This window comes from Prionailurus bengalensis, chromosome B1 (genome assembly GCF_016509475.1).
Source record: "Prionailurus bengalensis isolate Pbe53 chromosome B1, Fcat_Pben_1.1_paternal_pri, whole genome shotgun sequence".
NCBI lineage: Eukaryota > Metazoa > Chordata > Mammalia > Carnivora > Felidae > Prionailurus > Prionailurus bengalensis.
Genome location: NC_057344.1, coordinates 43263651 through 43289279, shown reverse-complemented (window position 1 = coordinate 43289279; position 25629 = coordinate 43263651). Strand labels below are relative to the sequence as shown.

Sequence of the window (25629 nt, the reverse complement as noted above, 5' to 3'; positions counted from 1 at the left end):
TCTCCATTTAGCTGGATACTCTTACTATTCCAATAAGAACAGAAGGCATTTTCTTTTTTTTAAATTTTTTTTTCAACGTTTTTATTTATTTTTGGGACAGAGAGAGACAGCATGAACGGGGGAAGGGCAGAGAGAGAGGGAGACACAGAATTGGAAACAGGCTCCAGGCTCCAAGCCATCAGCCCAGAGCCTGACGCGGGGCTCGAACTCAGGGACCACGAGATCGTGACCTGGCTGAAGTCGGACACTTAACCGACTGCGCCACCCAGGCGCCCCCAGAAGGCATTTTCAATGCAAATGACATGCAAAACAAAACAAAGAAACCCCCAAACAACTACAAAAAATTCCAAGAGTTCCTTAAAATATGCTATGATTAGTATTTCTTCTTTTATGTTTGGTTTATCTGTCTTAAATTTTGAAGTATAGCTTTGTAAACAGAATATTGATAGGTCTTTTTTTTTCTCTGCGCAGATAATCTCTGCCTTTGCAAACTCTTGTGTTACTGTTAATTTGTCTGCTTGATCTATGAATGATTAAGAGAATTATGTAAAAATTCCTATGATAGTCAATTTCTATTTATAATTTTGTTAAATTTTATTTTATACATTGTGTTGCTATGCTATTAGTTATAGTCAAATTTAAAATGCTTTCATGTTTCTTGATAATTGAATATTTTTATCAATGCATTGTAATAATTATTATGTCCATTTTTTGCTTTGTTTTTTCATATTAATGTAACTGTTATATTAAGTAATATAACTATCATGTAACATATGCTTTTTGTCTATTATTTTACTTGTATATGTTTTCATGCTTTGACTCTTAATATCTTTATGTACTTATAATTTAGAGGTTTTTATTTTAATTTGCACATAGTAGATTTTAATAGTCTCTGTCATTTGCCTACTATTTGGTCTGTTGATAATTTGTGATTATTGACATATATGGTTTTATTTCCATACTCATATTTTTTATTTCCTTTGTCTTGCTTTTAATATTTTCAGTTATGCAAAGAATCAGTCACCTTCACTCATACCACCCATTCTGCACTGTGTAAATATAAAGTATCATTTATTGTGAAAGGTTATATACAGAGAAATAGCAAAGTATAAATAGTATTTATTTTATTAAAAAAATTTTTAATGATATTTATTTTTGAGACAGAGAGAGGGAGAGAGACAGAGCACAAGCAGGGGAAGGGCATAGAGAGAGGGAGACACAGAATCCAAAGCAGGCTCCAGGCTCTGACCTGTCAGCACAAAGCCTGAAGCGGGGCTCAAACTCAAGGGCCGTGAGATCATGACCTGAGCCAAAGTCAGGCACTTAACCAACTGAGACACTCAGGCGCCCCATAAATAGTCTTTAAAGACCTAGGAGGATAACATCTTTTGGCCATATCAGAGAACTCTATCCATCACATTAGATTTTCTGTTAGTAGTCTTCTATAGATTTGTTGGAAATTATTGAAGATACCAAGTTGCCAATTTTATGTTTTCAGCTAACACCTACAAATGTGTGCACACATAATTAGAAATATTTAGAGAAAATATGATTTCTGTTTCTTTGAATGGACATATTCTTGAAATTATTCACTATTATGGCCCTCAGAGCTCTGTCTTTAGAAAGTACACTCCTTATCCAGGATATACAGTCATGTCATCTTATTTGGATGAAGGCAGATGATGGCAGCATACTATAGCAGAAAAAAAAAGACAGTAGTTTAGTTAGTTGGAGACTTGAGTTCTGCTTCTTATCCTTTTGACTATTTTCTGTATATGTAAGAGATGATCACAATCTTCTTACTTTAAGGTTACATTCTCTTACATTCTGTATATGTAAGAGCTCTGCTTCTTATCCTTTTGACTGTTTTCTGTATATGTAAGAGGTAATCACAATCTTCTTACTTTAAGGTTATTGACTAATATGTAAAGTCCCTAGGTTTATGCCTAAAACTTATGAAGCACTTGATAATAATTCTATTTTTCCTTTTCACTTGAGCATTGCATTATTTTAACATTTTGTATCCATTTAAAATGTGTTAGTTTAGTAATTTTCATTAGTGATTAAGAAACAAAATTTGTCTTTTAGTTTGATTACATGGGCTCTGAAGTAGCAGTTGCAACTGAGAAAATTGTCCATATCGTTGGTGTAATCAACACTGTAAGTATTCATGTTTCATTTAAATAAGAAACATTCCATATTAATGCAGTAATATTGTTTGTATATGTAGCATTTACAGGTTTTTTGAAAGTATAGTCCTACCAACTAGTTTCATCCACCAATGGATTTCATCTCCAAAAAAGTGTAAATTGAATATATATTAGCATTATGTATAGAGATGTAATGTTATATTTATGATAACCTAAAACTGTATATTATGTATCTTCTGTTTTCAGATATTTTCCCAGCTTAAAGTGACAGTTATGCTAACTTCTTTGGAGCTCTGGTCTGATCAAAATAAGATTTCTCTTAGTGGGGATGCTAATGAAGTACTACAAAGATTTGTGTCATGGAAAGAACAATTTTTGTTTCAGAGGTCCCATGATATGGCATACTTATTAATGTAAGTATCTTATTTTCATTGATGTAGGGTTTATCAAATTATTTAATATGTTAGCTATCAATATTATATACAAAATATGTTATGTATTTATGACAAGACACCTCAAAAATAGATTGTATATATACCATATTGACAAAAAGAAAAATATAAAAATCTGAAGACAATGTAAGACAGTCATAGTAAGCCATTATTAGAGTAGACTGTTTATCTATGGAAATGTAATAAACTTGAAAATTCAGAAAACCTTGAGATAAGCATGGGGCTTCAATGATTTTAAAGATTTTTTCAGAAGTAAATAATTGAAACCATTATTTTAACTTTAAATACAAAGTACATTAGTTAACAGAATGCAATAGTTGCATATAATGCTGGTTAAAATAATAATATCAAAATAGTAATGTGGTTACCATCTGGTATATCTATACTGACCAAAGGAATAGCTATTTAACTACTTGCACTATTTCTTTCAAGAGTATATATGTTTTTTTGTTTTAATTATTTGATTATTTAGATGGAAATAATAAAAACAGTTCTGAACATCTGAATAATATGCAATAGATTTATAAATCTATTGATGTTTCCTGTGGAATTTAAGGGCAGGAGCTATAATAACTAAGGATTGAAATGTATAAGGACACTTTCTACATTCTATCTCTTTTTTTCTTTTTTCTTTAAAATAAATTTTTTAGTGTTTATTTTTGAGAGAGAGAGAAAGAGAGAGAGCACAAGCAGGGGAGGGGTAGAGAGAGAGCGAGACAGAGAATTCAAAGCAGGCTCCAGGCTCTGAGCTGTCAGCACAGAGCCCAATGTGGGGCTTGAACCAACCAACTGTGAGATCATGACCTGAGCCAAAGTCAGAAGCTTAACCGACTGAGCTACCCAGGTGCCCAATCTTTTTTTTTCTTAATGAGTCCACTGCATATTCTGTCTCCTTGTCTCCCTGTCCTCCATTCCAACATTTTTTAGATACTGTAGGGGTTCACTATGTGCAAATCATGGAAGTAAGCTATCTTGGCTTGTACGTCTTAGGACTATATCCATCCAGTGATGGCAACAGTGATAATTAATGTTTTGGAAGGATTAGGCACTGCTGGGTTTTGAGCTGTATACCATATAATGTTAAAGTAGACTTTAGAACTTAACTTTGTAGGAACTGTAGGAACCTGTAGGAACTGTAAGAACTGTAGGAAACATAGCTTTAGGGACACCTGGGTAGCTCAGTAGGTTAAGTGTCTGATTTCCGCTCAGGTCATGATCTCATGACGGGTGAGTTCGAGCCTTGCGTCAGGCTCTGTGCTGAAGTCTGGAGCCTGCTTGAAGCCTGGAGCCTGCTTCAGATTCTGTGTCTCCCTCTCTCTTTCTGCCTCTCCTCCACTCAGACTCTGTCTCTCTCTCTCTCTCTCTTAAAAATAAGTAAACATTAAAAAAATTTTTTTTAAACAAAGCTTTATTGAGAAATTTAATTCTTAAAAGTCATTAAGTCAGTAATAATTTAAAATGCATTTATTCAGAAGAAAAAGTTTATTATATGAAAATATATTATTTATTATAGTTATAGGAACCATCTTAATTATGTGGGAGCAACATATCATGGAATGGCATGTAATCCAAAGTTTGCTGCGGGAATTGCTCTGGTATGCATTTTATTCCCATGTATTCAGTAATTATCTCATGTATTAAAAGTTAATATCTACTTTAAGAAACAAAATATGTATAGTTTTCTACCATGCTGTTTTGACAAATTTTTATAAAATGCTTTTTTTGTTAGATTTGAAACTCAAATGTTATAATTTTTAAAGTCTTTTGCTATTGTGGTAAAATACACATACCATAAAACTACCATTGTTGCTAGTTTTAAGTGTACAATTCATTAGTACTAAGGTAAGTTCACATTGTTGTAAAACAGATCTCCAGAACTTTTCATCTTACTTAAATAAATATTGTACTTTTTGACCAACATGGTCCTATTTTCCACTTCCTATTTCCAATCTAGCCCCCAGAATCCACCATTCTATTCTGTTTCTGTGAGTATGACATTTTTAGATTCCACATATAAGAGAGATCATATAATATTTGTCTTTTTGTGTCTGGCTTATTTCACTTTGCATAATTTCATCCAAGTTCATCTATGTTGTTGCAAATGGCAGGGTTTCTTTCTTTTTATGGCTGAATAATATTCATACAAATACATATATATGACATTTTTTATACATTTATCTGTCAATGGACACTTAGGTTATTTCCATACCTTGGCTACTGTGAGTAATGCTGCATGAATAGGGGAGTGCAGATAGCTCATCAATATATTGATTTTAATTATTTTGGATATATACCCAGAAGTAGGTATTTGCTACATCATATAGTAGGTCTACTTTTAATATTGTGAGGAACCATCATACTTATTTCTAGGATGATTGAAACAGTTTATAATTCTACCCAAAGTTCACATTTTATATTAATCACATCTTTATCAACGCATTATCTTTTGTTTTTGTTCTTGTTTTTTAATAGCAGCTATCCTAACTGGTATGAAGTGATACTTCATTGTGGTTTTGATTTGCACTTCTGTGATTACTAGTGATATGAGCGTATTTTCATATGCTTTTTGCTTTTTGCATATTATCTCTGGAGAAATGTCTATTCAAGTGCTTAGTCTATTTTTTTTTTTACCATATAATCCAGCAGTTGTCCTCTTTGGCATTTCCCAAATGACTTGAATACTTATGTTCACATGAAAACCTGCATATGAATGTTTATAGTAGCTTTATTCATAATTGCTAAAAATTGGAAGCAACCACAATATCCTTTAATACATGAATGGATAAACAAACTGGAGTAAATTGATATAAAGGAATACTGTCCAATTTTTAAAAATGAGCCACCAAGCCATGAAGACATGGAGAAAAATGCGTAGTGGCTAGTGAGAGAAGCCAATCTGAAAAGGCTACATCCTGTGTATTCTGAAAAAGGAAAAATTGGAGATGGTAAAAAGATTACCGGTTGCTGGGGGTTTGTGTCTTGGTGACATCATTACTTTCCAAGTGTTTTTTTGAAGACAAAAATGCTACCTGCAAGTTGTCATTGTATTCTGTCTTTAAAAAAATTAATTTGGCTCTTTCCCAAAAATATTTCTGAAGTCAAAACTGATTGAAAATTCAACCCTTAAGAATCTGTTTATTTTTCTAAGTGTTCATTGAAAAGTAATATAGTTACTGAAACAATGCATTCTCTTCTAAAATTTTGTTAAAGCTTATTGAAATATAATATGTAATAAAACCATATGGTAGCATTAATCTTATTTTGTTATATATCAGTGCTATTTGGATTAAACATACTACAACCCAAAAAGAAAAACAAAGTTTGCCTATTTTTTTTCTAATTTTCCATAGTCCTAAGAAAATAGTGATATTTGGCACAGTAGTTTCTTAAATTTGTATTTGAATTTAGGTTATATGGCCAAAAAGAAAAGATCAAGGGGGTAAAAAAAAATGACTCCTGTCAAGAAACAGAAAAAACAATTCTGTTTTGTTTTGTTTTGTTTTGCATTTAGTATCCACAGATGATAACTTTAGATGCATTTTCAGTTGTTATGGCACAGTTGCTTGGAATTAATCTGGGATTAACATACGATGAGATCTACAATTGTTACTGCCCAGGAACTACATGCATAATGAATCCTGAAGCAATGTAAGATTTTATTTTTATCAAATCTGTGTCTTCTTTTGGGAATAGTTTGTAGTAGTCACTGATGTATAATCTCTTGCAATACAACTTGAGTAAGAATATTTTTATTAAATACATTAGGTGCTTGTTTAAACTTATTTAAAGTAGAGTATTTCATATTGTAGAAAATGTGCTTAATATTTCTACATTCAATGTTACACAGAAAGTGAATGTTGATGATTACTTTCTGGGGGCTTACCACACTCTTGAGGTGAAATTCATTCAACTAACAATATTATGTAATAATTATCACAGTAATCACTGTGTTGCAGGGATTGTATTAGTCTTACAAATGTTTAACAAGATAGATATGTCCTAAATATCTTAGTCTATCAGGGTCTAAAAATTAAAAATTAGGCACAAGAATAAACAAAGAATAAACTAAGCTTATGCCAAGAAGGAAATAAATGGGGAATACATTTGAAGAAGAAACTTTCTGATAAAGGAAAGTTTTCCTGAGGAAACAGTTATGAGGGAAATTAATCTGGTCATGTAAAGAGCTTGTTGAAAACTTTTCAGGGCCAGCAAATGAAGTGATATTCGAATAGCAAGTAGATTGAAAAGCTCAAAAGACTAGAATAAGGAAATTGGGGGAAGGATAAAAATGAAAAAGAAAATGGCTGGGACTATAAGGAAGAATGTTTTAGCCCTTGGGGAAAGAAAGTAAAATGCAATGAGACTAAAGCATAACAAGTCAGGGAAAGAAGTCAGGCGGTGATTCAGGAATGTATGAAAGAGCCTGATTATGTAATCATAATGCAAGAGTTGGAGTTTTATCATAAATGTTAACAAAACACATTTTAAATTGATTTATGCAGTATGGATAGTAAAATTACCTTAAAATGAATATAAAATATATCAGAGGGAACAACTATATAGTAATATTTTGGAGATGATTCTCATTAATACAATATATTAAGATTGAGAGGGAAAAAGATGTGAAGAATTATTTGTAGGCTTTTAAATATCACAATTATTAACAGATATTGAAAAAGGCAATTATTTAGGAAAAGAGAAATCTTAAGGGCAGTTTATGTTAATTTGGGGATTCTGAGTCATCAGAGTTAAATACACAGTTATACAGGTTCTGATCTCAGAGGACAAGGAATTTGAAATGTGTGAGCCATCAATTTATTGATGGAAGTTAAAACCATGAACAGAATATTTTGAAAGAAGTTGAAAGAGTGATAAGAAAGAGATGCCTTAAGATTTAGCTTTGTGTCCTTTCGTATTTACAGGCTGAGTAATTGAGGAAAACCAGTGATATGTAGTGAGAAAGGAAAGAAGAAAATATTAGAACAAGAACCAAAATGGAATGGAGTTTTACCTAGGGAAGAATATGTTGTAAGAATAAGGGAGAGGATGGAAATCAAATGGTAAAAAGTATCAGCATGGTATTTTAGCCTCCCACAAAATGGTATTTTATTCTCTCAAAAATACAGAGTGAAACTTGGAAAATAAACAAAAAAATTAAAGCACAAGTTTCCCAAATTGAAATGCACCAAAAATACCACAAGGTATTTCTCTCCAAATAACTGGATATGAGGATCACCTAAAGGTGCACAGAGGAGAGACTGTTCCCTCTTCTTGGAACACATCTGTGAGAGGTGGCATTCACAGAGATGCCTCTCCAGGGACCCAAGCGTTGGTGTCCCTGGAGAGGTGCCATTTCCTCACCTGTCCCTCAGCATAAACGCAGAGACACCTGCTGAGGGGGGGCTAACCTGAATGGACACTGGCCATTTAGGCTACTTGCTTCAAATCTCATGTCCCTGTGCTCTTGTGTGACTGCCCTTCACGGTAAATCTGCATCCATCCCAACATAGCCAGACCTTCCCCCAGAAGACCAGCACAGTCTCCCACCATAGCACACCCCTAAAGTTTGGAGTTTTAAAAGTCAGCAGCTTGGCTGGGATAGAGCTGCACTGTGCGGCTCCAGCCAAGCAAGCAACCCAGAGACAGTGTGAAGACAGCAACCTGAAAAATGCCTGGGACATAGGAGGGGAAATTATTCACTCTTCCGAGAGTCCTTTCCTGAGAGCAGCAGCATGGAGACCCCTCTCTGAGGACAGAGGAGCTGGCTGGTGCCATTTCCCTCTTCTGTCTCTCACCAGCTTCAATAAACAGCACAGCTCCAATACTGGCTGCCTAACCTGCAAGTCCCACCCTCCTGTACTCTGCTGCTACTGCTTTTCTCAGGCAAGGGTGCCTAAGAACCAGTGCAGCAGGCCCCTTCTCCAGAACACCAGCAGAAACACCTGCATGCACCACATCTCCCAAACACAGTTTTACAAGGCTTCAGTTCTAGTGGAAGTAGCCTCAAGTCTCATTTAACAAGCTGACTAGAGCACACTTAGTTAAAACTCACCAGTCTGGTCAGGGTCCAAACACTCCCCACTATAGGCTAGGAAACGTTTTACAGAGGATTGGCCTGAAGGATAGAGCAACCAAAACACAGCAGCACAGTGCACACAGAACACACCAGAGACATTCCCTGAAGTGCCAGCTCTTGGACACTATATGACCTTTTCTTCATAAAGCCATTACTCTCAGGAGCAGGAAGCATAACAGGTTTCTCTAACACACAAAAGAAGAGACTTAGACAAAATAACAAGACAGAGGAATTCATCCCAAAAGATAGAACAAGAAAGGTCACAGCCAGAGATCTAAGAGAAATTCTCTCTCTCTTTATCTATCTATCTATCTATCTATCTATAATATGCTTGATGGAGAATTTAAAGCATCAATTATAAGCATACTTGCTGGGCTTGAGAAAAGAATGGATGATATCAGGGAAGCCCTTACCACAGAGAGAAAAGAATTTTAAAAAATCAGAAATAAAAAATGGAATAACTGAAATTTAAAACAGATTGGATGTAATCACTACAAGGATGGACAAAGTAGAGGAATGAGTAAGTGATACAGAATATAAAATAATGGAAAAGAATGAAGCTGAACAAGAAGGAGAAGGCTTATTTGAGGAAATAAAAGCTGAAAACTTTCCTAATCTGGGGAAGGAAATTTCCCTAATCTGGAATCCAAATCCAGGAGGTACAGAGAACTCCCATCAAAATCAACAAAAGCAGGTTAACACCAAGACATATTGTAGTTAAATTTGCAAAATATAGTGATAAAGAAGACATCCTAAAAGCAGCAAGGCAAAAGAAGTCCCTAACTTACAATGGAAGACACATAACTCTAGCTGCAGATCTCTCCTCAGAAACATGGCAAACTAGAAGGGAGTGTCATGATATATTTAATGAGCTGAATGAGAAAAAAATGTAGCCAAGAATACTCCATCCATCAAGGCTATAATTCAGAATAAAGAGTTTCCCAGACAAACAAAAAACTAAAGGACTTGGGACCACTCATCCAGCCCTGCAAGAAATATCAAAGGGGACTCTTCGAGTGGGAAGGAAAGACAAAAAGGGACAAAGACTGGAAAGGAACAGAGAAAATCTCCAGAACTAATGACAAAACAAGTAATAAAAAGGCACTAAATATATATTTTTCAATAATTACTCTGAATGTGAATGGACTAAATGCTATAATCACAAAACATAGGGTATCAGACTGGATAAAAAACAAGATCCATCTATATGCTGTCTGCAAGAAACTCATTTTGGACCTAAGGACACCTGCAGACTGAAAGTGAATGGCTGGAAAACCATTTGTCATGCAAATGGAATTCAAAAGAAAGCTGGAGTAGCAATATCAGACAAACTACATTTTAAATCAAAGACTGTAACAAGGGATGAACCAGGGCATTGTATCATAATAAAGGGAACTATCCAACAAGGTCTAATAATAGTAAATAGTAAATCTCATGCTCCCAACACGAAAGCACTCAATCAATAAAAATAGCAAACATAGATGAATCCATTGATAATAATACAATAATAGTAGGGGAATTTAACACTCCACTTATACTGATGGGCAGATCATCTAAGCAGAAAATCAACAGAGAAACAATGGCTTTGAATGACACAATGGGCTAGATGGACTTAACAGATATATTCAGAATATTTCATCCCAAAGCAGCAGAATACACATTCTTTTTGAGTCCACATGGGACATTCTCTGGAATAGATCACATACTAAGTCACAAATCAGGCTTAACAAATATTAAAAGAATGACATTATACCATACATATTTTCTGATCACCATGCTATGAAACTTGAAGTCAACCATAATAAAAAATTTGGAAAGACTACAAATACATGAAGGCTAAAGAACATCTTACTAAAGAATGAATGGGTCAACCAGGAAATCAAAGAACAAATTAAAAAATACATGGAAACAATGAAAATACAACAGTCCAAAAAATTTTAGATGTAGCACCAGTGGTCCTAAGAGGGAAGTATATGACAATGCAGGCCTACCTCTGGAAGTAAGAAAAATCTCAGGTAATAATCTCAAATCTTATCCTTATACTTAAAGGAGCTAAAGAAAAAATAACAAATTAAGCCTAAAGCCAGCAGAAGGAAGAAAACAGTAATGATTAGAACAGACATAAATGATACAGAAACCTGAAAAAAAATAGAACAGATGATGAAATCAGGAGCTGGTTCCTTGAAATAATTAAAAAAATTGATAACCCCCTAGCCAGACTTATCAAGAAGAAAGACTCAAATAAATAGAATCACAAATGAGAGAATAGAAATAACAGCCAAGACCACAGAGAAACAAATTTATAAAAGAATATTATGAAAAATTATATGCCAACAAATTGGACAACCTGGAAGAAATGTATAAACTTTTAGAAACATATAAACTACAACTGAAACAGGAAGAAATAGAAAACTTGACATGATTAGCAGCAAAGAAATGGAATCAGTATTCAAAAATCTCAGGACAAACAAAAGTCCAGGGCCAGATGGCTTCAAAGGTAAATTCTATCAGACATCTAAAGAAGATTAATACCTACTCTTGCAAACCATTCCAAGATATAAAAAACAAAGGAAAATTTACAAACTCATTTCAGCAGGCCAGCATTAACTTGAATCAAAAACCTGACAAAAGACTCCAGTATAAAGGAGATTTACAGGCCAATATTGAAATGAAATGGATAAAAAAAATTCTCATAAGGTACTAGCAAACTGAATGATAGTACATTAAAAGAATCATTCACCATGATCAAGTGGGATTTATTCCTGGGCTACAAGGGTGGTTCATACTTGCAAATCAGTCAACATGATACACCATATTAATAATAGATAGGATAAGAAACGTATGACCATATATGAAAAACCCATTGCTAATATCCTCATTAAGGGAAACCTGAGAGCTTTTCCTGTAAGGTCAGGAACAAGATGGGGATGTTCACTCTCACCATTGTTATTTAACATAGTACTGGAAGTCCTAGCCTCAGCAATCAGACAACAAAACATAATAAAAGTCAAGGAAGAAGTCCAACTTTCACTATTTACAGATGGCATGATAATCTATATGGAAAACACAAAAGACTCCACCAAAAATTGCCAGAACTGGTAATTGAATAAGTGGCAGGATACAAAATCAACATAGAGGAATCTGTTGCATTTCTATACACCAGTAATAAAGTAGCAGGAAGAGAAATCAAGCAATCGATCCCATTTACAACTGCACCAAAAATCCTAAGATAACTTAGAATAAACTTAACCAAGGAAGGAAAAGATCTGTACTCTGAAAACTTTTGTAAAACACCGATGAAAGAAATTGAAGATGACACAAGGAAATGGAAGATCACTCCATGCTCATGGATTGAAAGAACAAATATTGTTAATATGTTTATATTACCCAAAGCAATCTACAATTTTAATTCAATCCCTATCAAAATACCAACAGCATTTTTCACAGAGCTAGAACAAACAATCCTGAAATTTGAATTTTTTTTTCACCTTTTTAAATTTATTTTGGGGACAGAGAGAGACAGAGCATGAACGGGGGAGGGGCAGAGAGAGAGGGAGACACAGAATCGGAAACAGGCTCCAGGCTCTGAGCCATCAGCCCAGAGCCTGACTCGGGGCTCGAACTCATGGACCGCGAGATCGTGACCTGGCTGAAGTCGGACGCTTAACCGACTGGGCCACCCAGGCGCCCCTAACAATCCTGAAATTTGTATGGAACCTCAAAAGACTCCAAACAGACAAGAATCTTGAAGAAGAAAAGCAAAGCTGGAACTATCACAATTTTGGACTTCAAGTTATGTTACACTCCTGTAGTGATTAAGACAGTATGGTACTGGTACAGAAAAAGAATCAGAGATCAGGAGAACAGAATAGAAAACCCAGCAATGGACCCAAAATTATATGGTCAACTAATTTTTGATAAAGCATGAAAGAATATCCAATGGAAAACAGACAGTCTCTTCAACAAATGGTGTTGGGAAAACTGGACAGCAATATGCAGAAGAATGAAACTGCACCACTTTCTTACACCATACACAAAAATAAATTCAAAATGGATAAGGGGCCTAAACATTAGACAGGAAACCATCAGAATCCTAGAGGGCAACACAGGCAGCAACCTCTTTGACATCAGCTGTAGCAACTTCTTATTAGATGTGTCTCCTGAGACAAGGGGAACAAAAGCAAAAATGAAATATTAGGACTTCATCCAGATAAAAATCTTCTGCACAGGGAAGGAGCACTCAATAAAAGTAAAAGACAGTGTTTGGAATGGGAGAAGATATTTGCAATTGACATATCTGATGAAGAGTTAGTATCCAAAATCTATAAAGAACTTACTAAGCTCAACACCCAAAAAGCAAATAATCCAGTTAAACAATGGGAAGAAGTCATGAATAGATCTCTTTCCAAAGAAGACATAAGATGGCTAACAGACGCAAGAAAAGAATCATCTGAGAAATGCAAATCAAAACTACAATGAGATACCACCTCACACCAGTCAGAATGGCTGACGTTAACAACCCAGGAAGCAACAGGTATTAGTAAGGATGAGGAGAAAGTCCCACTGTTGGTGGGACTGAAAACTGGTGCAGCCACTCTGGAAAACAGTATGGACCTTCCTCAAAAATTAAAAATAGAACTACCATGTGATCCAGCAATTGTACTACTGGGTATTTACCCATAGGATCCAAAAGACTGATTTGGATAAAAAAGAAGAGTGGTCAACATGGTGGAAACCTACAGATAACACAATGACACTAAATCCATCTCTTTCAATAATAATGGATGAAATACTCTGATGTAAATGGTGTAAATGCTCCAATCAAAAGACATAGGGTATCAGAATGGATACAAAAAAATGGATTAAAAAAAAAACAAGATCCATCTATATGCTGTCTACAAGAGACCCATTTTGGACCTGAGGATACCTTCAGATTGAAAGTGAGGGGATGGAGAACCATCTATCATGCTGCTGGAAGTCAAAAGAAATCTGGAATAGCCATACTAATAACAGACAAACTGGATTTTAAACTAAAGTTTGTAACAAGAGATGAAGAAGGGCATTATATCACAATTACAGTATCTATCCATCAAGAAGAGATAACGATTATAAATGTTTATGCACCTAATTTGAAAGCACCCAAATATATACATCAATCACAAACATAAGCAATCTTATTGATAAGAATACAATAATTGCAGGTGATGTTAATATTCCACTTACAACAATGGACAGATCATCTAGGCAGGAAATCAATAAAGAAACAATGGCCCTGAATGATACACTGGACTAGATGGACTTGACAGATAAATTCAGAACTTTTCTTCCAGAAGTAGCAGAATACACATTCTTCTCGAGTGCACATGGAACATTCTCTAAGATCACATACTGGATCACAAGACTGATTTCAAGGGATACATGCATACCCTGATGTTTCTAGTAGCAATCTAGACAAATTATGAAAAGAGCCCAAATATCCATTGATTGATGAATGGATAAATATGTGAGATATCTATCTATCTATCTATCTATCTATCTATCTATCTATCTAGATATCTATCTAGATATCTATCTAGATATCTATCTATCTATCTATCTATCTATATATTAGAATATTACCCAGCCATAAAAAAGAATGAGATCTTTCCATTTCCAATGATATGGATGGACCTCGAGAGTATAATGCTAAGCAAAATAAGTCAGTCAGAGAAAGACAAATTCCATATGATTTCCTTCATGTGGAATTTGAGAAATAAAACAGATGAATATGAAGAAAAAAAAGACAAAGCAGAAGAAAGACTTAAGTATAGAGACTATAGAGAACAAACTGAGGGTTGTTGAATGGGAGGTTGGGCTAAATGGGTGATGGGTATTATGGAGGGCACTTGTGATGAGCACTGGGTGTTGCATGTAAGTGATGAATCATTAAATTCTATATCAGAAACCAATAATACACTACATGTTAACTAACTGGAATTTAAATAAAATTTTAAATTTTAAAAAACTGAAAAAAATACATGTAATTATTGACTCTCAACTGGATCTTTTTGCTATAAAGTGCCAATATTTTGATGAAGGGTAAATTTGGATGACATCTGAAGATTAGATATTAGTAATGCATAATTATTTCCTGATTTTGAAAGGTTTTAGAATTAATATCTATGTAATAATTGTACATTAAAATATTTAGAGTTACTAGGATTGTATTTGACAACTTCTTCCTCATTGTCCCAGGAAAAAGTTTATTCTTTTGGATGATTTTTGTGTCATTTCTCTATATTTTAGATTGTTACAAAATCAAATAAAAAATCATTATATATTACATATAGAAGCACAGAAATATTAAAATAGGTAACAAAATAAAAAGAATATAGGGTTTATACATTTTTTGTAATCAATGTTGAGATATTTTAATTGATCAATTTTGTTATCAAAGTAGAAATGCTTGTGATTTTTCACTAATATTTTCAATTATATTTCTTCAGTTTTCTACATAAATTTTCTATTATGTTTCATTTTCTTATAATTAGTGCTTGTAATAATGATTAGAATTGTGATGTTGGAAATCATAATGAAAGTAATAATAGGACATGTGCAAAGAAAGATTTTTGTGTGGCAAGCATTGTTTGTGTTTTAATATATTCTAACTCATGTCACCTTAACTTCCTCTACATGTTCTATTATATTGAATTACCATAGAAATAAACTTATTGCTGTTATTTATAACTTGTATTAACAATAAAAACACTCACCCTTCCTTCTTGGCTCTTTGGTAAGTGAAATATTACAGAATTTATAGTACTTTTCAGTAATTCATAGAGTGTTACTTTGATACTGATTTTATTCCATTTATCTGAGGAATATGATTTATTTTTAGACATTCCCATGGTGTAAAGTATTTTAGCAGTTGCAGCATGGATGAATTTAAGCACAAGGTTTCACAGCCTGAATTTGAATGTCTTCAGAATAAAACAGTTTCAGAAGTGGTTCGCCAAGGAAGAACTGCAATTTGTGGTAATAAAATTGTGGAACCACCAGAACAGTGTGATTGTGGTCTTCCAGAGGTTAGTGAAAAACATTAATAATTTATCTAAAGATTTGTTTTTGTGTTTCTCATGTAGTTTTATAAATATAGATGTGATATAGGAGGACTTTCTTTGAAATGCTGAACCATTTTATTAAACATCTAAGATACGGAGATATGGGGCTTTTGATAACTGACATCCCGAATTTGAAGCATTTGAAGAGTTTAAGTGAGGGGTAAGTATAGCATGGATTAAAGAGGTAGATTTTCTTTATTATGTAACCATTAATAGCAATACCCACCTTTCTGTATCATAAACATTATTAACATCTATACTATAATCATTACCTCAATCATGTCCTGAATTCCTCCAGAGAGACTGTATTGGTTCATTAAGTTCTTACATGTATGTTGTTGTTTACCTCCTCATCTCCTGATTTCTGTCCTTGCATCTGGGATAACTTTATTTATTTTAACTTAACTTCAAAGAATTGGGTTAATAATCCTTGGTTTGTTACTGTTATATTTAAGTATTTGCCATTACCTTTTTTTTTCTTTCAGTTCTTGGTAAGATAGCAAATCTGCATTTTATTATGCCTGTCTTTATATTGCATGTTGATTTTTTGGAATGTCCCATATTTGGTTGAAAAAATGTAAACTCTTGAATTGTTAGATACTAAATTCTACGTAACTTGATTACATCATAATTTTTAAGTGATTGCTTCAAATATTCTGTATGAATTTTATTTACCTGAACTCTTGGCACTTGAGAGATAATATTTATGTTTTCAACTATGCAGTTGGATTTGCCTAATTCTTACTATAGGCTATTCAATTTATGCTTTCTGCGTTTTGAAGCTTTTTGATATGGTAGAGAATTATGGTGGAGATTGTTATATCTTCCTGGAAATTTAACTTTTATTTTCAAATACGGAATCTCTTTATTCCAGTGTTGCTTTCTGTTTTAAAGTCTATTTAGTCTGACATATCTATATATCTATGCACACACTAGCTTCTCTTAATTAGCATTTCTATGATATTTCTGTATTCTCATTTACTTTTCCTGTACTGTTAAGTTCAAGATCTACATTGGGTTTTAATTTATTATCCAATCTGTCTTTTATTTATCAGATTATCCTCTTAAACATTTTTGTGATTAATTTTTGCATATTTTTAATTAACTAAAGTCTATAATTTATTCAGATTTCTTTCTTTTTTTTTTGTTCAAGTTTGTTTGTTGGTTTATTTATTTATTTATGGAGGGAGGGGAAGAGAGAGAAGGAGAGAGAGATCCTAAGCAGGCTCTGCACCTGTCAGTATGGAGCCTGACTCAAACTCACGAACCATGAGATCATGACCTGAGCCAAAATCAAGTCAGATGCTTAACCAATTGAGCCACCTAGGCATCCCCAGGTTTCTTTTCTTTATACTGAATAGCCTCTTTCTGTGCCAGGATCTTCTCTAGTATACCTCATTACATTTAGGTGTTATGACTCCTTACAGTCCTCCTGCATATTTTTTATAACTTTAGTTGCCCCAAATTTCCATATTTTTATGTTCATTTTGCCACATTTGTTTTTTAATTAAATTTTTGTTCATTTCTTTTGATCTGTGTGTTTTGTTTTTCTTTCTTCCTCTATTTAAGCAATTTAGTGGATATATACTTTTTATTTTCCTTTACTGATTATTCTTGTGTTTTTGCTATACATATTTAAGTTTTAACCATATCTAGGCCACTTTCAAAATAATGGAGTTTACAATTTACAACCCAATTAACTTACATAACATTTTTATAAATATTGCATTTCTGTCACCTCTGTGCTTTACATTAGAAAATTCCTTATAACTTTTATTCTGAAAATATTTGCTTTATTACCTATCATTTCTTTTGGTTGTTAGGGTTTTTTGCATGTCAAAGTTTCACTGTGAAGAATTTTATTTAAATTATATTCTCTTTCTTAAAATACACATTAGTATTTTTTAGTTCTCCTTAAAGGAAGTTCTTTGCCCACTTTAATGATAAATATTTATGTGATATATAATTGTGATATATAATACACATGAAATATATGCATGAAAGATGAACAAAGTGTGTAATGGATATATACTTAAAAAGCATCTGAATAATTTGCACTCAGGCCTTATCAACTAAGTTTGAAAGTGATCACTCCTCTTCAGTTTTTAGGAAGAGTTTAGGAGGGTAACATTTAGTTAAATTTTTTGTGAACATTTGGAAGAATTCACCAGTGAAGCCAACTGGACTTGGTCTTATGATTCTTTGGAGTTTTTTGATTACTGACCCTATCTCCTTACTAGTAGTCAATCTATTCATATTTTCTGTTTCTTAATGATTCAGTTTTGTTATATGTATTTCTAGGAAGTTATCCATTTCTACTAAGTTGTTCAATTATGGGCATATAATTTTTCATAGTAGTCTCTTATGAACCTTTGTACTTCATGGTATCAGTTGTAACCTCTCCTCTTTCATTTCTGATTTTATTATGAAACTTCTTTTTCTGTTTCTTGGTGAGTCTAGCCAAAACTTTGTCAATATTTTTAATCTTTTAAAAGAATTGACTCTTGGGGCGCCTGGGTGGCACAGTCGGTTAAGCGTCTGACTTCAGCCAGGTCACGATCTTGCGGTCCATGAGTTCGAGCCCCGCGTCGGGCTCTGGGCTGATGGCTCAGAGCCTGGAGCCTGTTTCCGATTCTGTGTCTCCCTCTCTCTCTGCCCCTCCCCCGTTCATGCTCTGTCTCTCTCTGTCCCCAAAATAAATAAACGTTGAAAAAAAAACTAAAAATAAAATAAAATAAAAGAATTGACTCTTGGTTTCATTGATCTTTTAGATTGGGATTTCAGTCTCCATTTAATTTATTAACATCTGATTTTTGTTATTTTCTTTTTTCTACTAACTTTGTTTGTTCTTCTTTTTCTAGTTCCTATAGATATAAAATTAAATTATTTAAAATTTTTTTGTTTTTTTGAGGTAGGCCTATATTGCTATGTACTTTCCACTTGGAAATGCTTTTACTGCATCCCATAGACTTTTTTTTATGTTGCATTTAAATTTCATTCATCTCAAGGTATATTTTGAGTTTTAAAAAATTTCTTTATTGACTTATTTGTTATTCACTATCATACTATTTTACCACCATATACTGAATTTTTAATTTTTATAGTTTTCTTTTTGTAATTGATCTCTTGTTTCATACCTTTGTCAGAAAAGATGTTTGATATGATTTTAGTCTTCTTAAAAGTACTGAGACTTCTTTTGTGGCCACACATGATCTAAAATGGAGAATGTTCCATGTGCACTTGAGAAAAATGTGTATTCTTGCTGCTTTTGGATGGAATGCTCTGTATATGTCTATTAATTTATCTGGTCAAATGTGTTTTCTTTTATTAGAAAAATAAGGTAGTAATATTTCTAAAATTTCGTAAGTCTATGGTAATATATTTTTAAAAGTGTGTGAAATTGTTTTTTTTTCCCTCTCCAAATTTTTATGTAAACTCCCATTAGTTAACATGCTTCAGTAGTAGAATGTAGTGATTCGTCACTTACATATAAGGCCCAGGAGTCATCACAAGTGCCCACCTTAATAGTCATCACCCATTTAACCCATCCCCACCCTCCTCCCCTCCAGCAATCCTTAGTTTTTTCTCTATAGTTAAGAGTCTGTTAATGGATTTGCCTCTTTCTTCTTTCCCCTCTATGTTTATCTACTTTATTTTTTAAGTTCGACATGTGAGTGAAATCATTGGAGTGCATGTATCCATTTCTCAGTACCATAATGGACTGTGCTGCAATGCTCAGGAGAGAGGAAAGGGCAGGCCAACTATCATCAGTTCACTGCCACACCTTAACCAACATATATAGCTTTCATTTTATTTGGATGAAACCCTATATCCTTGCTCTGTTTATTTTTGAAGGAAGGTGCCAAAGGTGTTGGGTCAATGCTAATCCAAATGCATTATGTCGGATAAGGAATTGAAGCCCTCTTGTCTTCCTTTTACTTGTCCACAGTAAAGCACAAGAGTGGCCAGGAATAGTCCATTGTCATGGCCCAAGTAGTTAAGTACCATGGGTCTTCTTTAGGTCAGTAGTGAGAATTTCTCCCAAGGGCAGACTATCTTCTGGCCCTTAACTTGCATGGAATTTTGTTTGGACTTTTCCAATGCATCCATTCTGGAGACCTTATTGCCCAGTTCATGAATAGTTTCCAGAGACTATTCCTAGACACAAGGGGAAAATGAGTTGTCTCTGATAGGCTGGTTGCACTAGAATGGTTTTAAGTGAACTGATTTGGGTGACTGTTTCATCATCTGAGCACTTAGTCTTTATTAAAAATCTAGGACAGAGTCACAGTGCACCTAAGGGAAGAGGTAGCTTGACCCACTGGATTTCAAGGTATTTATTGGAGAATGGAGATTCATTATGGATAGGCTAGTTTTATTATGGCTGTAAAGACCTACTGCAATAAGCCCCAAGAGGTTTTCACATTCCCATTCTTCATGTGCATGCCATTAGCCAGAGTGGTCATTGACCAACTGTACTTAGAGAATGAGGTTAGTTCTTTTATTTTTTTAATTTTTTTTTTAAGATTTATTTATTGTTGAGAGACAAAGAAAGACAGAGCATGAGCAGGGGAGGGGAAGAGAGGGAGAAAGGGAGACATAGAATCTGAAGCAGGCTCCAGACTCTGAGCTATCAGCACAGAGCCCTATGTGGGGCTTGAACTCATATACCACGAGATCATGACCTGAGCCGAAATCGGGCACTTAACTGACTGAGCCACCCAGGCGCCCCGAGAATGAGGTTAGTTCTTGAGTGACAATGACTTCCTAGCCTTCAAATCTAGCAAAACTAGCATAGATCTCTAATATTGTAATTGGATGAGGTAGCTTTAATGATTTTATCAGGTTTTTGCCCAAGTATATCTAATTTCTTTCCTTTCTCTTGCATTGTCAGAACATAACTCAGTAAATGTTGGAGTGATTAACTGCTGTTAGTCACCATGAATTTTACTATCTATAACTCTGGCCACCATCAGAAAGAAAGTAGATTCACTTTCTTGATAGTGTAGGTGAGTGAACAACAACCATAATAACATTTTTTTTCTTTTTTAGTATTATAAGACCATCATTCCCCACTGATGGAACTTATCATGAGTCTCAACAATGATAGTCAAAAACCATTTGTCCCATTGTCACTAAAGATGTCAGTACCCAATTCTGCTTCTGTCTGCCATACCTAGCCAAATGATCCATATAACCCATCTTTGTGTCTAGAAAGGCATTGTGACCTTGTCTTTGGTTTTAAACAAAAAGATTTGTGATGTGTCTAGGTGGTCTTCATTATATTTATTTATATTTGTTTTTATTCTGACTTGCTGATGTCTTTTGGAAGTGAGTGATGATATACTTAATTAGATGTGGAAAAAAAGATATAGAACATTTACATTACCATAGTTTCCCATACCTCCTTAAGTAAATCCTATAAGAATCTAAATTTCTGATTTCTGTCATAACTCATTATTTTTGTCCCCTATTGAAATTCATATGAATGAATCATAGATTATGGATCTTTTTTGATTCTGGAACATTTGCTTTATATATTTTTGATATTCATCCATATGATTGAATGTATCTGTAGTTCATTTGTATTTGTTATAGAGTAGTATTTCTTTGTATGGATATTCCTTTGAGTGTTTGTCCATCAAATTATTAATGAACATTTAGATTGTTTTTGTTTGGGACTATTATAAAAAAAGCTCCTAAAATATTCATATCCAAATCTTGCTTGGACTTATGTTTTCATTTCTCTTGGGTAAATATATAGGAGTGGAATTGCTGAGTTACATGGTAGTTGATTAACTATTAAATCTATAACAACATGTCAAACTTCTTTCCCAAATGTTGTAATATTTTATATTCCAACCATCTGTGTATGAGAGTTGTAATTTTTCCTTATTGTCATCAACTTTTGTTATTGCCAGTCTTTTTCATTTTAGTCATTTGAATTTGTGCTGGTATCTCATTGTGTTTTTAATTTATGTTTCCTCTATGAATAATTATACTGGACAGTGTTTCATATGATTACGGGACTTTCATATGCCTCCTTTTTAAAGTGTCTGTTCAAACATTTTGTACATATTTATAATGTTATTTGCTTTTTTATTATGTAGTTAGAGAAATTCTTTTTTTAAAATAATGTTTACTTAATTTTAAGAAAGAGGAAGAGTGAGTGAGGGGCAGAGAGAGGGAGACACAGAATCTGAAGCAGGTTCTAGGCTCTGAACTGTCAGCACAGAGCCTGATGTAGGGCTTGAACTCACAAACCAGGAGATCATGACCTGAGCCAAAGTTGGATGCTTAGGCAACTGAGCCACCCAGGCACCCCTAGAAATTCTTAATATAAACTATATGCAAGTCTTTTGCCAGATTTTCTCCCAGTATGTGGCTTGGTTTTGTATTTTCTTAAAGATAATCTTTCAAAAAGTCAAATTTTTAATTGGGTGAAGTTCAGTTTATCTTTTTTTTTTTCTTTTATGTGTTATGCTACTTGTGCCCTATCTATCCTATGGTTGTGAAGCTTTCCCATAAGTGTTCTAGAAGTTTATTGATTTTGGCTTTTATATGTATATCTATGATCCGTTTTGAGAAATGTTTGTAAGTTAAGAATCAGGATATATTTTTTCTATATGTATATCCAATTGTTCCAGGACCATTTGTTGAATAGCTATATTTTTCTTGACACCTATATTGAAAAACAGTTCATCACATACTTTGTGTTCCATTGTTTCATATATCTAGCCTTATACCAATACCAGCTCTCCTTACCCTAACTCATAAAATCAGGTAAAATGTGTCTTCATATTTTGTACTTCTTTAATCAAGATAGATTTGGTGATTTTAGGTCTTTGCATTTCTATGTAAAATTTAGAATCAACTTTTCTATTTCTACTCACATCCCCTAAAGAAAAAAATCCTAATTCTGCTGGAATTTTGACTGGGATTTTTAAAAATCTATAGATGAATTTGTAGAGAAGTGAGTTATTCATAATGTTATGATTTCAAACCATGATCATGGTATATTGTTCCATTTATTTAGGTATCTTTAATTCTTAAAGTTAACCCTAAACATTTAATGTTTTGAATATTATTGTAAATTGGATACTTAAAAAAAATTTAATTCCCAGTATCCTTTGCAGGCATATAGAAATAGAATTAAGTCATGAAAGTTGTTGATTCCTCCAATTCATGTTACTTTGAATGACTGACTTATATTTTGGAAAATACTTACAAAATAATCAGGATTACCAACCAAAATGAGTATATGAAAAATGAATATGCTTCTGTATTTTATTCCAGAAATAGAGAACCACTTCAGTAAGATATTAAATATTGAGGAGACATTTAAAAATGGTTTGGACAACTAGGATAAAAGAAAACATCCTTTTGATTCTCAAATTTCTCAATGATATACCTTGGCTACCTGTTTTATAAAGTTATGACTTCCAGTCCCATGATGGCATTCTGTTCCTAAAGCATAAGTCCTTAAGAGTCAATTTCTAAGCCAGGTATTTAGTCTAGATTTGGGTATTGTGAAAATTTGCTCTCTACTGTAGGCTTTCTCTTTGATACTAGCCTTGGAATTTCCTGTCATGTCATTGATTTTTGCTCCCCCTGCCTGCATTAATATTTAGTTTCCATTCAATCCTCTAGCTGCACTAAATACTGTTTACAGTTTTTCAATAAAATATTTAAATTGTGAAGCATAACACACTTTAGTTAATATTGAAATATAAAAATAAAAAAAGAATATCATCTGACTCCTATAAATTTAAACTTGTTATATAGTGATAAAGGTCTGATATACTTTAATAATACACTAATGTTGCAGTTAGTGTAATTATAACATTATATCTAATTTTGTATAAAATATGTGATAATCCAGGTAGTACAAGAGATCAAGAATAAATTATTATTTTATAAATGCACTTGATATATTTATCTACTGTTTTGAAAGAAAAATCCCTGATTACAGCTTCTCTTACAGCATAACACTCAAAACATTCTATGTATTATAGTTTTAAGTTTATAGGTCTTTCACCTCTTTTGTTAAGTTTATTCCGAGGTATTTTATTCTTTTTGGTGCATTTATAAATGACATTGTTCTCTAATTTTTGCTTCTGCTACTTTGTGGTTTTGTTATTAGTGTATAGAGACACTACTGGTTTCTGGGTATTAATTTTGTATCCTGCAACTTTACTGAATTAATTTATTACTTCTAGTAGTTTTTTTAGGGGAGTCTTTAGAATGTTTTGTGTCTAGTATTATGTTATCTGCAAATAGAGACAGTTCAACTTCTTCTTTACCAATATGGATACCTCTTTTTTCTTTTTCTCGTGTGATTGCTGTGGCTAGGACTTCTAGTACTATGTTGAAAAAAGTGGTAAGAGTGGACATTCTTGTCTTGTGTCTGATCTTAGAATAAAATCTCTGTTTTTCAACATTGAGTATTATGTTGGATGTGGTAAAGGATCTGTACTCTGAAAACTGAAAAACATTCATAAAAGAAATTGAAGATGACACAAACAAATGGAAAGATATTCCATGATTATGTATTGGAAGAATTAATGTTGCTAAAATGTCCATATTACTTAAAGCAATCTACAGATTCAGTGCAATCCCTATTAAAATACAAACAGCATTTTTCACAGAACTAGAACAAATAACACTAAAATTTGTATAGAACCATCAAAGACCCTGAATAGTCAAAGTGACCTTGAGAAAGAACAAAGATGGAGGTATCACAATCTCAGATTACAAGATATCCTACAATTCTGTAGAAATGGCCTTTGGGGACCTCCATCCACTCAAGAGAGACACCAAACCACATCCCTGTCTGCTGCTGCTAACGTGAGTTGTGCCCCTGGCCACTGCCCTGCTTTGGGGGGATCCAACCTAAGACTACCACTCAGCACAAATTTTGCTAACGCTGTGAGTGACTTATTGAGCTACCACCTTGCTCCATGCCCAGCCTCTGTGCTCATGGCCTCACACCGTGCTTAGCTACCACATGACTGTGGTCACCTCAGCAACCACATGCCAGACCCTGGCTGCAGCCACTAACATGCTCCCACAACAAGGATATAATCAGTGCAGAAGTCTAGACTGAAGGGAAAAGGTACTCAGACACCATAGCAGGAGACAAGCAACACATATAGGAGACTCCTCTGAAGTGCCAAGTTCTGGTGAACCAAGGACATTGCACTACAGGACACTACAGGACCTCTTCATAAAGCCACTACTTTCAAGAGCAGAGGATGTAGGTGACTTTCCTAACACACAGAAACAGAGAGATAGACAAAATTAGAGGAATTTGTCTCAAATGAAAGAACATGACAAAATCACAGCAGGGGACTTAATTGAAACAAAAAGAAGTAATATGCCTGATAGAGAATTTAATGATTGTAAAGATACTCACTGGGCTTCCAAAAAAAGTGGATGACATCAGTGTGACTCTGGACAAAGACATAAAAATAACATATCAGAGATGAAGAACTCAATAAATGAAATTTAAAAAGCAATGGAGGGGCACCTGGGTGGCTCAGTCAGTTAGGTGTCCAACCTTGGTTTAGGTCATGATCTCGTGGTTCATGGGTTTGGGCCCAGCATCAGGCTCTTTGCTGACAGCTCAGAGCCTGAAGACTGCTTCAGATTTTGTGTCTTCCCCTCTCTCTGTCCCTCCTCTGTTCATGCTCTGTCTCTGTCTCTCAACAATAAATAAATGTGAAAAAAAATTTTTAAAAGCAGTGAATGAATTAAATAGTAGGCCACAAGAAGGGAAACAGAGATAAATAATATGCCTGATGGAGAATTTAAAGTAATGATAATCACTTGACTTGAGAAAAAAATGGAGG

At 33.9% G+C, this 25629-nt stretch overlaps 1 protein-coding gene across 5 annotated transcripts in view; it reads left to right on the top strand.

Annotated features, from left to right (window-relative positions):
- LOC122473291 (A disintegrin and metallopeptidase domain 3-like) overlaps positions 1–25629 on the top strand; it is a 147060-nt gene that overhangs the window by 55819 nt on the left and 65612 nt on the right. For all 5 annotated transcript variants that reach the window (XM_043563629.1, XM_043563611.1, XM_043563651.1 and 2 more), the window contains 5 exons: positions 2089–2160; positions 2397–2563; positions 4116–4197; positions 6114–6250; positions 15556–15742. In XM_043563629.1, the coding sequence (XP_043419564.1) occupies positions 2089–2160; positions 2397–2563; positions 4116–4197; positions 6114–6250; positions 15556–15742 (645 nt within the window). The remainder of the gene's footprint in view (positions 1–2088; positions 2161–2396; positions 2564–4115; positions 4198–6113; positions 6251–15555; positions 15743–25629) is intronic.